General features: G+C 39.7%; 1 protein-coding gene across 1 annotated transcript; it reads left to right on the top strand.

The window, feature by feature from the left end:
- Nucleotides 1-98: 98 nt before the first annotated feature.
- On the top strand, nt 99-15,237 carry LOC120735434. The gene is made up of 2 exons (XM_040034824.1): nt 99-11,407; nt 11,506-15,237. The coding sequence occupies exons 1-2, from the start codon at nt 9,497-9,499 to the stop codon at nt 12,247-12,249; spliced, it is 2,655 nt and encodes an 884-aa protein (XP_039890758.1). The 5' UTR covers nt 99-9,496; the 3' UTR covers nt 12,250-15,237.
- Nucleotides 15,238-15,697: the final 460 nt, after the last annotated feature.

Raw genomic sequence — 15,697 nt, 5'->3', positions numbered from 1 at the left:
GGCAAGAGGATCATGGCCACTGGGGAAAAAGTGGGCACATCTTTTTTTTTTTTTTTTTTTTTTTTTTTTTTTTTTTCTCCTTATTTTCCAGAATTCAGACTTTTTCATCAGAATTACTTTTTTCTCATAATTCTGAGAAAAAAGTCAGAATCCTGACATTAAAGTCAAATAAATTTTTTTTCTCAGAATTCTGGAAAAGAAGAAAAAAAAAGATGTGCCCACTTTTTGTACCCCAGTGACCCTGATCCTCTTCCGTACTTGTACGTGTCGCATCCTTTGTGTGTCATTCAGTGTTTTTGAAAGACCCGAAATTCTGCAAGGTTTTTTATTTTTTTTAATTCCACCTGTGCGTTGGCATTATTTCCCTTATTTTGAATTTGATGACCCAGAATCTCATGAGGCGTTCATGACTTTTCTTGAAAAAGATTTTGTTTTCTTGGTGAGACAGGCCAAACCGAACACACAGCACATCTGGGAAAATAATATGCTGCTACTTTTTTTTTGTTTTGAAACACTAACACCCATTTTAATGGTGAAATAGCTACTCTATCTTTTTATTTCATTGGGTACCAAGTATAAATGTGCACGTGGAGGTGCTGATGCAAGTTGTGATCAGCTTTTCTTTAATTTATTGTGTTTTGAGGTTGAATGAAGTTGCAGCCACACAGTGTTAAAAGCTTTTGCCAAGACTTGATATTCACTGTTTTCCTTTGTAATGTGTTGCTAATTTGTTTTTGGGGGTTTTTTGTGGGTTTTTTTTTGTTTTTTTTTATAAAATGGTAAGTAGTCATTTTACAGCTCTGTAATATCTGTAGCAGTTTTCTGTAATGTTGCCAGAAACTGTAAAAACTGTAAAAATGTGCATTATTCTTAGGAGTGCTTTGTTAAATCATCTACCTGTGACCCAGCTTTCCAAGTAACATATTTGCACATACTAGCCATTCTCTCTCAACTCTTAGCAGTAGAGAAACTGCCTGCCACCCTGCAAAACGTCTAACATTTCTTTCCCATTACACCACTTTCACCTTCTGCAACAAGCTGAGACGTCCTCAGCTCGTCGAAGCCATAGCCGTGTTCGTCGTGCTCGTGCGTGTGGGATTTCGTCCCGGCTGTGAGTCACTTTTCTACAGAATTTCTTAGATGCATTTCGTAATGACCCATAGTTTGTTTCTGGTTTTTTATTAATAGGTAAATAGTTTCTGCATGTCAGATAAGGCGAGGTTTTATGATAAACTAACAGTTAAGTAGTGTTTGGTTTGTGCAATAGTACTGAGCTTAAATTAGCTTCCATGCAGTAGGGTTTAGTGGTTAGTGAGTCGTGCACCTGCAGAGCTCGGCGATGACAGCGAGGTTTCACGCTGAATGTTTGCTCTGGGTAGAGGAATCTCTCTTGTACTTTACACACTGCCATCCGTCCATCCGCGTATCACCCAGTCTGCTGTACATGTGTGATCTGAAGAGCGAGGGAGAGGAAACAAAAAAACGAGAACAGAGGGCCTCATTCCTCATCAGGTTCCATGTCTTTTACACTCAAGATTGTGTTTTCTAACAAAACTATTTTTTACAAACAGCTCTGATAAAGATTGATGGCTCTGTTTCTTAATGTCACTTCCAGTCACAGTTACAGTCATTTGTGTTCATGGTACACCAAAGACAATCGCTGATACCTGAAACTCACAATGTCTGTTTAAGCAATCGTAGACAGTTTGATGGTACACGGTCTGAACACTGTAATGAACCTTATCCACGAATCGCGCTTCTTTAGTCAACGTTTCAAGCCCACAAAACGGTGCCAGTTAGAGTTTTTGTTTTTTAATGATTTAAAATTTTTAAGGCTCAGCCTAATTAACGAAAAGGGAGCTGCTCAGTAAGAACGTGGCATTAATAAATCTGTCTAATTAGGGATTGCAGTCTGTACTCGCGGTTAATCTTTTAATTTTATTTGATCTTTTTTTTTAGTTCATTTGCAAGTATACAAAAACCAATGTGATGAAGTTTGTAATGTGGCGTTTTTATAAGGGGATTGTTTCCTACCAGGGCCTTTGACGTCTTCCTTGAAAGACTGTAAGCAGAAGTTTATTTAGAGCAGTGATTATATGTAAAAACACACGTTGCACACAGGTAAATCAAAGGGAGTCTGGCAAATAGAATCAAGGCTTCATGGTGACTGTGATGATTTACTTAGCTTTATGGAAGTTGCTTTTCATACTCTGCTGGTTTTTAAAGAAAAAAATATATATACATGAGCACTCCAATCGTTCACATAACAGGGGTCATGGACGGGGGCACAGGCCTTTTTTTCCTCTTATTCTTTTTCATTTTGGGAAATTGATTTTGACGCTTTCTGCTTTCAGCAGCTACCACGGCTGGATGCACAACATGTTTTTGTTCCTCTAGTGGCCACGGAGTAATCATGCTGTAACAAATCTGAAAAATAAAGTTCCTGCTTAATTTGTTTAGCACAATGAACGATGGCCTTCCAAAACGTGTGAGCTCTTTATGAACGAGCATCTCAGCCAGTGTGAGCTGCAGCGTCTCAGCTCTGCTCAGACTCCAAACCTGCTTCCTTGGCCTGCTATTGTTGTTTTCAGACTCTGTTAACTGACAAATAAAAAAAGGAGTTGTTGTAAACCCAAAGCTAAGCTCCGGAAGATTATGTTTGGCAGTTTTTGTTTGTTTTTACTTTTTTTTTTCTGCTGTGTTTTAAACATTTTCTTGAACACTAAAATTGATCTGACAATTAAGTAAAAAATAACTTTTAAAATAAATTTCACTAAAATTGTTCTTTGAAAATTTTCCTGTGTTTTTGCTTAATTTTGAGCGTGTAATGTCTTTTGGGGGTTTTTTTTGTTTGTTTGTTTGTTTTTGTGAACGCAAACAGCAATCCAAAATGTTGAACTGCCACTCCTGTTTTTACATTGCGAGCTGCAGCGCCACCTGGAGAAAGTGGAGGGGTGGGACAGTAAACATCTCAAGGACTCATTTGCCGCTTCAAAATGTCCAATCTGTGCCATGTTTGATATTGATATCTTTTGTTATGATCTTGTTTCTTTCAAAGGCTTTGACCTTTCACCTCTGACATTTTCCCCTCTGTGATCTATGCAAAACATGCTCTGGTGTCTCTGGGTTGAAGGTGAGAGATGGTATGGATTGATTTTGATGTGTAAATACTGTTTATATATATATATATAAACAAAAAAAAACAACGATAAGCAAGTGGGAGACGAATGTGAAATGATTAACGCAACAGAATGAAAATCATCTGAAAATCATGTCATGATGAATGTTGTCAGAAATATTTTTCTATATTTTGAAATCATTAGAGAAAAAGAGGACACAACTTGCAAAGTGGGAAAAGCTGTCAGAAGAACACTACAAAGGGAATGTTTTTATTAATTTATAAATTTTTTTTGCCTAGCAATACAACACTTGTCCTGGTGTCTTTTCTTTGGGTTTCTTTGAACGTCTTGGAAAAGGGACTCCAGCAGAGGAGATTTTCAGTTTAAAAATATCCTCGTTTTCTCATACTCCTGTTGAATCACATAAGATGTTGGCTCGTGCTCCAGAAGAGGCAGCACCCAGTACTTGTGAGCACCAGCTCATCTTTCTGCTTGAGTAATGAGTTCAAAAACTATAAACATACAAAGTAACAGCACTTCCTGTCCTTTTAAAATCCATCCGTACTTGTGGAAACATGCAGATGAATTCATGGGCATACTGTGCCTGAGACAACCCCTTCAAATAAAAATTGTGTGAGATGAGACATTCATGTCATAAAAGTAGAATGAAATATCAGAGTGTTAAATCTGATGCCTTGGTATGGCACTCTACTCTGCAAAAGTCTCAAGCCACCCCTCTTTTCTTTATCTTTTGTAAGGGAAATGGGGGCAACGATTTATTGAAACGTACATATAGTAGATGAGGAAAAACCCATTTGTACAATTCTTTTTCTTTCTTTTTTCTCAGGTATGTTTTTACTGCACTGGCAGTGTGTTTGGGATCATGCTGAAAATGATGCTATTTGGAAAGCTCTTAACATTGGATCAAAATCAGTACTGTTCTGTGTTTATAATTCATCTATGCTGACAAGATCTCCAACACCACTGGCTCAGATGGAGCCCCAAACCAATGACCGAGCCTCCAGTGTGTTTTAGAGAGCTGCAGAAACTCACTGTCTGCCGACCTCCTGACCTCCTCTGTACATATTGATGACGATTTAAACGAAAGATTTGACACTGAGATTCATCGCTCCTCCAAACCCGATGAATGCTTAGTAAGTGGATCAACTGAAGGGCCAGATGTAGTTCTTAGGTCCTATTTTAGGTTTTTACCATTTATTTTTTTTATGTGCCCCCCCCCCAATTTACTGTTCATCTGCAGATAGTTTCCAGGGTTGACACGTCTTCTTTTGACCCCCACATGCTCTGTTTTCTTACATTTTTTTTTTAAGGACACACTGCACACTATGGCAAGATTTCCCAATTTTTTTTTATCTAGTAGCTCTTTGGAAAGGACCATGTTGATTCAAAATACTAATTAATGGCTGTCAAACTGTGTTTCTGGCATTTTTATTTTTTTATTATTTGTAAAAATGGGAACAAATGATGTTTTGTGACAAGCTGCCAGGAAAAAATTGCCTAAAGATACAATTTTAAAATTGGTTTATTGTCTGTTATGAGAAGACACAGCAGTGGTTCATCCCTTGAGTTAAGCGTGAATGAATCATAGGTCAGTGACTTTATAATATAAAAAACAAACACAAAGAAAAAAAAAAAGCGCTCCTCTGAAAATTGTCAGGTATGAGGATGGTGTGAACATAAAAACTGCAACAAACGCTGACTTCTTTGGAAGCACAATATAAAGAACTGAAGGGTGACTCAAGACTTTTGCACAGTATTGTAATTTGGTGAAAGGAGGAGGCAGCTACTAGAAGCCCCCTGCAGCTTAACAAAAAATGTGATGGAAACTTTGTTTTTCAGGCTGACTCACAGTAATTATTTGCCTAAAATGGCCATTTTACTCACTGCATTTCCTGTTCATCTGTGTGAATGTTTTTAGAACATTGGTTCTAATTGTCCTTTTTTTGCTCATCCAATGTTCCTGTAACCAGTAACACCAACACTCATTTTTTCATGAGGAAAAACTACATAAGTTAAAAATTAGCTAAAGTAAGTAACTATTTGGCATTTCCTTAAAATTCTGTCGGGATACATTGAGACCGAGCCACCTAATGACTAGCAAGCATTTCCACACTGCACAAATACTGTTTATTTTTTAACTATATGTTTTAAGATTGGATATCTCTGTGTCAAAGTCATACCTGCTCTGTTGGTAGAGTTTAGAGCTCTGTTGAGTTATTATAAATGATTTGAGATAGACTTCTAACAAGTTCTAACAATAATGTTTTTATTACACAAGTATAAAATATGGGATAGAAATGAAGAAAAGCATTCTGTGTTCCTGCTTTAATCTAAGGATGTTTTGCTTTTCTCTCTTTGTAAAATTTAGATATATTGGATTTGCCCTTCTGGTCAGACAAAATGAGCATTCTGCAGTCGTCACTATGTAAATGTACCACGCAGCCCTAACTTTGAAGAATTTATATCTGAATTTCTTGAATAACTAAAGTAGAAATGTGAATTTCAGGAATGTGAGTTGAATTTGAATTAACTTGAATAACTGTATGTAACACTGTAACCTCACAGTAAGGTGGTTTCTGGTTTGAACCTCCTGGTCATGTTCTTCCTGTGTCCATGTGGACAACTCCAGGTAATCGGGCTTCCTCCCACAGTCCAAAGACATGACTGTCGGGTTAACTGGTGTGTATGTAGAGATGTGTTTCACTGTGTTGTCCCTGTGCTAGGTTAGCCTTCTTCCACTGGTCAGAAAAGACATTTGGAGACATTACAGCACAGTGTTTGAACTTGATTGATCAACTAATAATAATATTTGTCCCCAATCACCACAGAGAATATAAATGGCTCATGTTTTGGGGGTGGGGACTCACTGACCCTAGAAATCAATGTTTCATGTAGATAGTTAAGTAAATCTCTAGCATTAACGATAGCTTGAAAACTTCCATGGGTTTTCATCATAAAGCTACATGACATAAATATGTGGTGGTCCCTGAAGCAACGTACTGTGTGGTTTGAGTTAATAGATTTACTCTGACTCGCTGCATTTTCTAAAACACACATCTTCGGTTCAAGTAAAGTATAAAGTACACAGTCTGAACACCAAGACAAATGTCAAATGTGGATCCACACAATTTGAAGTCTGCACAAAGAGGGAACTGGAGTTGGCTTGGCTGTGTCCTAGCAACAGCAAACAAGAGGGAAAATGGCACAGAGGGAGGGCTGGAGGCTGATTGTATGAGGAGTACAGGGATGTAGTAGAGAAGAGTGGAGCGGTGGAGCAGAGTCGGTACCTGACTACAGGTAAGACATTGCAGGGTTTGATGTTTTGTTTTTTCTTCCCCTACAAATGTATTTCATATACCTATTTTCTAGTACAATTTCAATGTTTTGTTAGTTTATTTTATTTGAAAGTGTGGGTGTTAATTTTCATTATTTGTTTACTTTTTTTGACATATCATGAATCCTTTGATTACATGTAAAGTTCAGTTTTTAATTTTGTTTTTATGTTTTTGTTATTTTAATAATACTACAAGGTTTCCTATTGACTTTTCCTTACATGGCCTGACATTCAAAACATGAGCAACTGGACTCCCTCATCTATAATTTACTTTGGTAATGTGAGCACAACCTTTGGCGACTTGTGCCAGTCCTACCAGAGATGGGACTACCACAGTTCCTCCTGTCACTTATCCCCAACATAGATAAAGTTACTGGCAATGATGGTGGAAACATTCATTGCTTGTTTTTGAAGGACTATGTCCAGGTAAAAGTTTGGGTTCAGTGATTCGTTTTGCTGCTTACAATGTTTTACAGTATTAAAGTAACAAACTGTAAGTGCTCTGGATTTCATTATTTTTAATTGTTAATATTAAAAAATGTAAACTGCAGACAGCAGACTTGTTACTGAAATACTTAATTCGTACAGCTGATACAAATGCCACAGGCTAATACAAAAAGTAAAATAAATGCAGTCAGCAATAAATATATTTCTCTCGACTGTTTTTTATGGATCTGTGTTGGTTGAATACCCCAAATCCTTTTCTCTACATACCCAAGCAAAAGCAGAACCATAGAGCTTGCTTTACTTATGATTTGTGTACAACTTTTGGGAGCTCTGCTTCAGTTTAGGTAAAAGGAAGTTATAGGACGTTAGATTGCCCATAACTAGTAAAGACGAGCTTCATTCACTTCTATGACCTTTGCTATGGTAATTAATTTTTCCCACCAATGTTAAACTACTACCTGTCCCCAAATGAAGCATTTGGTTACTAGAGTAACTGTAGTTCTCTGGAAATATTACCCGGTACTCAATCGCTCTCACCAAGAGGCACTTCCCATAGTGAGATATGGAGTGAGGTTTGAAACAAAACTGCACGTAACTCACATTAAGTAGGGTATCACGGTGCTCGTATCAAGCTAAAGCTAGTTTCCTAGCTGTAGCTAAAAACACTTTCTATTTATTTTGTACTGAATAGAATTTAGGTGACTTCTGAAGTATTATCATAATTGAACATTTGACATATTGTGGGTAATGCAATAAACTACTTTCAATTCTTTTCCTTATTTTCAATAATATATATGATCTCACTGAACAGAACATGCAGTATAGCACAGTGATTTACTTTTACTGCACCATCAAATAGGCCTAAAAACAACAGTCACTGTCTATTTTATGCTTCATAAGCTTAAAGTCAAAAGTACACTTCAAAAACTTTTGAGGAGAAAGTTTGAAGTAGAATATCTTGTTGAAGCTACTTGTTGAATTGTGACTGTTGTTAAGTATCTCAAGTTGTTTCCACATCTGACAGAAAGGTGGGATATAAATTTCTTTATGTTTACCCTGCATAAGTGCTTCTGTTGATTTTGTGATGGCTCACCGTGGTTATCACAATACAGCACACAGAGGATCGACATCTTTCACTGCTGCTTCTCTACATCGCTTTGTACAGCTCATGAATAAAATATCAAAGCAGGATCAATTCGCAGGGACTGGGGAGTTGAGAAGTACTGTTGTGTTGACACACTGGCTGTCTCCTTACCTCCCACTCTCGCCCTCACTCTGGATGCTTCTGGCTGTCTGCTGCTATTTGAAATGCTAATAGATTTCTCGACACTGAACTCAAAACTTTTCTTCCTTGCCTTAGCTAGTTCTTTCTACCCACAGCCTCAGCTCTCTTATGGCCTCTCTTCATATCTGTATCACCTTTCCATAAGCAGCTGTTTACTCAGAAGCACTTCACAAGCAAGCATGCACGGAGCGAAAGTCACCTCTGCCAGACTAAATTGGTGTGTGACTGATTCATGATTTCTGTCTGTCATACACTTACGCATTACGGAAATCATGCCTAATGACAGATAATTTCATGGGAGTGAGGTGTTTTGTAACTGGATGCCATTATCCCAATTTTAGTGCAGATGGATGACTGAATATGCTGCATGTTGCTGCTCCAATACAACAAAACTCGTTAAAACACAAGAGTTTCAAATCTCATTTGAAATTATACTTAGCTATTCTTAGCATGGCAGTTTATTAGATTGCAATCATACTTGTTACAGGTATTATTTAAGTCACAGGACTAATATTTTAAGCTACTTTTAAAAGAGTATAAAATTGTGCATAAACTCAATGCAGCGCTTAATTTTAGACTACATAGGTTCAAAATAAAATCCCAACATTGAAAAGAAAACTTTGAAGTATGTACAAAAACTTATGACTCACTCCTAAAGTCATGCTGAAGTAAATCGGTTGGTTTTGATAAATGCTTCGGAAATGTATGCACCAGAACTTTGCAGTGGTGTTGTGCCCCGAGTGAAGTTTAGATTTAGATACATTCATAATCTTCAGGATCCTGAATCAATAAGCTTGAATTCAAAAATTGTCTAAGAAGGAATAAATGGTTCTGCTCTTTCTTGTGAAGTAACAATTAAATTTCAGTTACAGAATTATTTTAGTGACAGTATCTAAGATTCATTTTGATTTAGTATTTCCAAAAAATAATCCTAAACAGCAGGAATAAAAATTCTGTAAATACCCCTACTGGTCACAGCAGATGGTTTCCCCTCCCTGAGCCTGGTTCTGCCGGATGTTTCCTGGTAAAAGGGAGTTTTTCCTTTCCACTGTTGCCAATTGGTTGTCTGACTGCTGGTGTTTTCTCTTATTACAATATAAAGTGCCTTGAGGTGATTGTTATTGTGATTTAATGCTATGTAAATAAATTGAATACATTGAATTATCACTGCTCCTTGTTATCTGAATAGAATTTCTCAGTTTTTCATGCTGATCTTTTTTTTTCTGTATTTATCTCTCCGTCATTCTGAAGGAACTAAATACTGGAGAAGTACAAATCCATCAATCCATAATGTTGGGAACATCTTTGGGCAGCACTTCCACCTCTCCTATCCCAGGCCACTGTCCAAGCCCTGATTGCCAGTCAGATGGTCCTTCCTCTGTTGTTCTCCTGCATCAGTACCCTCCATGCTGGGTAACCCAGGCACAGTGTGACCTTGCCCAGGCAGAGGCAGAGCTGCGCAGGCTGCAGGAGCATCATGAAACTGAGACTGAATCTGTAAAGCGTGGTGTAGAGCGAGCTATCCTGGGAGCATGCAGAGAAGAGCAGCGCCTGCTGGAGAGGGTGGAGCAGGACCATCGGGACACTCAGCAGCGTCTAGACCAGATCCAGCGGGAGAACGTGGCAGCAGCCCGGGTCAGCCAGTCCCTGTTGGACCAGCGGCTTTGTAAACTGGCAGAACTGAAAAAGCAGATTCAGGAATTGGGTCAATCAGTTGTAAAGGACAGTGGGCCAAGCCAGAACCCACTCCTGAAGGAGATTTCAGAGTTCCTACAACCTTGGGAAATCTCAGTTTCTCTAAAGAAAGTGAACTTCAAACCAAGCTCACAACCGAATGCTGTCAACTTTGGAGATATTCGTGTTCAAGAACAAAGCCTTTGCCTGCATGCTGGAGGTTGTGGGCCACAAGGACAGCCATGTGCTCTTCATTCACAAGAGATGCTCTGTGAAGACACAAACTATCAAGGTTCTGGAAAAGAGAAGAGCACCCAAGGACAGGGATTTATTTCACCAACCGGCAGGGTTGTTAGAAAGATCAGCCTTTCTAACCGGGGTGACCTAGAATCAGAGGAGGAAAAAAAGCACTCTTCTGCAAAGATATGTTACTGCGAACAGGCTGACTGGGAATCATCTCAGGAAGATGAGGTAGAATCCTTCCAGCCACAAGGTGAGGACGTATTTTTGGCTGTACCTACAGTTCTTAAAAAATTGGACATGGAAGACGAGGACAAGATAAACAAGAATGGGAAACCTTACTCACCAAGGAACAAGAGGAAATGGCTAACTGTGGCCTCCAGCAGGAAACCAAACCTTTTACCTGAACAAAAACAGCAGCATATAAAGCTTAGTCAGTGCTTAAGTTTAGACGGTCAAAATGGAGATAAGGGAAGATTTGGTCAAGATTCCAATTATAGACTTTTAAGATACTGCAACAGTTCCCTAACATCTCAAAGAGAACCTTCAGCCAGCCAAAGCTGCCTAGACCTCACATCCAGGGGTCGACCCCCCTCTTGCCTCAGCCAGTCTTCTGATGAACACTCTCTAGGGACGCTCGGTGACTCTGGCCGAGCACCATCCCCAACAGACAGCCTTGATTCTAGCTATACTTTCATTGTTAGCCCATCTCATGACTACAGTATGAACAGAGGCTCTTTGAATTACAGTTGCCGCTTATCAAAGTCTGCAGTGGACTTGACTCACAAGACGCGCCCATTGATTACTAGTGGGCCAATTGAGCAAGGAGTGTGGGGGATTAGGGGCAGCAACTCCAAGACGAGCTTCACCTCAACCTCGCCGACTCTCAGAAGGAAATTGAAAGCCTCTGACATGGGGCATACTTTCTCGTCGCCTTCCTATAGAGGTCAAAATATTTTATACCAGCCACAGAAACAGGCCACAGCTGCTGGATCAACACAACCTCCTGTGGCTAGGTCTTTATCCCTGTCTGTTATAGATGGTTCCTGTACAACAGAACTCGAGGCAAAAAAGTGGAGCAGAGGACAAAGAAGGCAGCAAGCACTGGTGGAGTTAGAGGAGGAGTGTGACTTGACTTCCACAGAATTTAAACCCAAAGGTGTCCATCTCATTGGACAATTTGGAAAGCAAGGTTCAGGTCGAGCTGATCTTACCCTGCCAAGTGGTATCCATGCCACACCACAGGGTCAGCTCTTTATAGTGGACTGTGGAAATGCACGAATTCAGGTAGGTGTTATACAACTCAAACATGTACAGAAATTTGTTTTCAGTGTGGGAAATGAAACTGTCAATGAGGTTATAATTGAATTTCAACTTTGAAACAGGTGACTGACGCTCGTGGAAATGTCCTCCAACAAGTGACCTCTCCAACTGCTGGTGGCTCTGACAGACGGTGTAGGAACTACTTTGACATTGCGGTCAATGCTAAGGGTCTGATTGCAGTAAGCTGTGCAGCAGAAAGAGCTCTTCTTGTGTTCAGCAGGCACGGCCGACTGCTCCAGACCTTTGGAGGGTCTGGGTTCGGCTCTGCAAAAGATGAACTGGAAGCTCCCAGGGGTGTGACTGTAACCAGGCTCGATGAATTCCTGGTAGCTGATATTCGAAAAGGTACCCTCATTGCCCTAAAGCTTGACCCTAAGACAGGCTCCCGTCTTGAACGCACAGTGGTAACTGGATTCCACCGACCCTACTTAGTGGCAGTTTGCTTAAGCTCAGGCATGGTGGCTGTATCCGAGAGGGGCAATGAAACTGGTCGTGTACCTTGCGTCAAAGTTCTGGAGCCAGGCTGGAACACAGTTAGAGTTTTGGGTGTATGTGCGGGAATGGGACCTGTCCTGACCTGTCCCTGGGGTATCTGTATAGATACAGATGGTAATGTTTTGGTAGCAGATTGGGGGGAGCAGCACAGAATCCTTTTATACCCAGCACAGGGAGTAGGTTGGCCCATAATAAACCAGGGTTTGAGTAGTCCACGTGGCCTATCCTTGCTACCTGATGGCCAACTTGCAGTGTCAGATAGCATGCATCATTGCATCAAGATATACCAGTACAAAGCATCCCAGGACTAGGAAAAGTGTGCTGATATTAAGAAAAAAAAAACCCTAAAGTACAGCACTGTAAGCTTCTGATAAATGATGCATTAGTATTCAGCCCAGCTGCACCTATAAGAGTCACATGTCTGCCTGGATTTGTAGGCCAAAGGCTACATCCATGATAAAAGCAAGGACTATGAAGCTAAGCTACAAAGAGAAAGGAAAGAAAAGCTGGTGTTGCACTAGGCAGTGAGTGTTCCTCATGTCATTTTTAGCTTGTTGTTGTTTAGCTGCTTTGAAGTGTTCAGGGTCAAGTAGAATTGCTGTTTGTTTGCTGTCTGTTGTTTGTAGATTAGAGTTTAGTCACAGTCTGCACAATGTCTGTGTTGATCTGTGCGCTGCTCAGTTTTCTACCAAAGCTGATAACCCGCAGGCATGAGCACAGGCTAGTATTTACTCATGCATAAATTTAATAAAGCTATCCAATCCTGCACAAATATGAATGGACTCGCATTCATTAACATAATATTATTGCAATTTTTAAAAAGTAGAGAGTTTGTACTTTCTCCAATGTGGCATTTTTATTTTCAAGTGATACAAAGAGCAGGGTGTCTGTGTTTCAAATACATCTCGTCACAATTGGATTCGGTGATTCCTGCAAATTCTACAATTTTTCATGCTGTCACTGATTTTTACTGACAACGAGTTAAGCTCTGTGGCTCTTTTTCAGTCCACCCACTCCCTTCTTGCACAGCAGCATCTGTCAGCAGTGGAACCCGACTGTCAGCCAAGTTTTCTTTTGTGAGATGTGGCTGTTTGTAGCAGATGTTTCATTCGGCAGACGACTGTCCGTTTGGGATAGGGTGAAAGCGTGAAATTATTAAGAACATTTGCATTTGCTTTTTAGAGCTGAGAGATTTTCTTTTGCAGCACCCTGTGGACATATGTATGACATATAAAGGTTAGGCATAACATTATGACTTCGGACTTGTTTGTCCAGCACATCACACAGATGGGAAGTTTGGATTGAGATCTGGGGAATTTAGAGGCCAAGTCAACACCTTAAACCAACTGTTGTGCTTCTTAAACAGTTCCTGAAACATTTTGGGGGGTTACATAGTCTGAAACATTGACACATACCACCCACCTAAGCAAAGTAACATCCACATGGATGGGAGCACCCAAGGTTTCCCAGCAGAACATTGCCCAAAGCATCACACTGCTTCTGTCAGCTCGCCTTCTTCCCATAGCACCTGCTGGTGCCAGGTGTTCCCCTGATAAGTGACACACAGGCATCCGGTTATCCACGTGATATAAAAGAAAACATGATTCATCAGATCAGGCCACCATCTTCCATTGCTCTGTGTTCAAGTTCTGCTCACATGCCCATTGTGTTATTTTCAGTAGTGGACATGGATCAGCGTGGCCATCCTGACTGGTCTGCAGCTATGCACTGCCACACGCAACAAACTGCAATGCTCTGTGAATTCTGACACCTTTCTATCAGAACCAGAATTCACGTTTTCGGCAATTTGAGCTACAGTAACTTGTCTTTGGGTTCAGACCACATGGGCCAGCCTTCCCTCCTCACACGTGACCCTTTCACTGATTCACCATTTCCTTTCCTGGACCATTTTTGACATATACTTACCACTGCAGACCAGGAACACCCCGAAGAGCTCAGTTGTCTAGCCATCACAGTTTGGCCCTGATCAATCGAAGACCCATATCGATTGAAACTGATAGCTTTAACCTAAATATTGTCCAAAGGCTGAGCTTGCTGGATAGATGTATCTGCAAAGGAGGCAATCTTCTGCCATTTAGAACCTTACAAGTTAAAGGAAAGAAAAATGGGTGGAGAAATAGTGTGAATCATTGCACCAAAACTTAAAAATTCTAAACTAAGTTCTGTAAAAATTGTCTCAAACAGCATTTATTTAAAAATGTCAAACAAAAGCCGCTTAGCTTTAAGATTTAAGTTTCTTTTTTCTACCCCCTGATGGCAGCAATATGACATTCTGCTGGTTTTAACACTACTGGGATGTATATACGTCCTTAATTCAACACTAAGGCTAATACCATTTTCACCATCACTGTTCTTATTTCAGTGCATGTTTACATCATTTTTACATTTGTTCTTAATAATTGTTAATAAATCAACACTCGTTTTATTGTTGAGTTGCTGCTTTTACTGAAGTTACCTGGAATTTTTTTCTGCCTCTTGAACACGTCTAAAATGTTCCAAGCCTTTCTGTCATGATACAGTCACTAGGGAACAGAGAGGTTGGAGAACATGGCATGACCAAATTACTGCAACTCTGTGCACTAGACCTGTAATCTGCCTTTGAAGTGGTTTCTTTGAAGACGGGGACCAGAGTTGCCGTCTTCACAATGACTTTGTTGTGCTGATAAAATGGCAATAAGCCTGAGTCGGCCTGCTCAGTCCTATTGCCTCAGAGTTTGTGATTGAATGGGCCTATGAACTAAATAAGTAAAAGTGCTGTTTGTTGCTGTCTACATGCATAACTAGTTCGATTCAGACTCCAGCTAGAGGCTCCACAAATACTGATGTACTTGCTGCCTTATGGCAAAATAACATAGATGCTCAGGAACCTCGAGAGCATCTTGAGACACGTGCAGACGAGTTGCATGGATCAGCACAGACGGCCTGAGATTGATGGTAATATGTTGTCTGCTTTAATCAACTAGACTGCTATATTTGGAAAACTTGGTCAACTTGTATGCTCTTTGCAAGTCAGACTGGTGCAGTCACCATGTGATTGAAAGCAGTTGCCCAGAGGTTGAGAGTTTTGAACACTAAACCTCTGAACAACCAGAACTTGGAGGAAGCAATGGACAGAAAATAATTTCACTGCAATCACTGATTTTCTTTCTTCTTTTTTTTTCCTTTCCTAATCACAAGGTTTTAAATCCTGTTTTTCTCTCTAGTGTGTCTGAGCATTTAGATTAAGCCATGAAATGTCAAGACAGATTTAATACATTAAAAGGTACAAAAAGGTTTCATCTGTCATCTTTTTTTTTAACTTCATGTCTTTGGATCTCTCTAGTTTTGATGATTTTCCATGTTAATGATAATAAAATGTAAGAAGGAAAAGTTGTGTGATCTTCATTGGGCTTCAGTCGTCTATTGAGTCCTGCTAATATCTTGTATTACCTTAAGGTTGTCTACAATATTAAAAGTTGACATAAACACAGTGTTTGGTTCACAATAGCGTAAACTAGATCTTCCACACCATGAATAAATATGGGTATTGTGTCTTTTTGTGAATTTAAAAACCAATATAGACTGTGGATTTTTACACAAGAGCTCAGTAAAATTCAGCTGTAAACCCACTACAATTATGATTTTATTTGTGGTGAAAATTAATAGAATGAACTTGCACACAGAAAGAAGTGAAGGAGGATCCTCTCGCGTCTAACGCCCACTTATTTATATCCGTTGCCAAGTGAAGAATAACATGAG

This window comes from Simochromis diagramma, unplaced genomic scaffold (assembly GCF_900408965.1).
Source record: "Simochromis diagramma unplaced genomic scaffold, fSimDia1.1 OVJJ01000091.1, whole genome shotgun sequence".
NCBI classification, from domain to species: domain Eukaryota; kingdom Metazoa; phylum Chordata; class Actinopteri; order Cichliformes; family Cichlidae; genus Simochromis; species Simochromis diagramma.
Note: the sequence above shows the minus strand (reverse complement) of the source record. Positions and strands in the feature narration are given on the sequence as shown.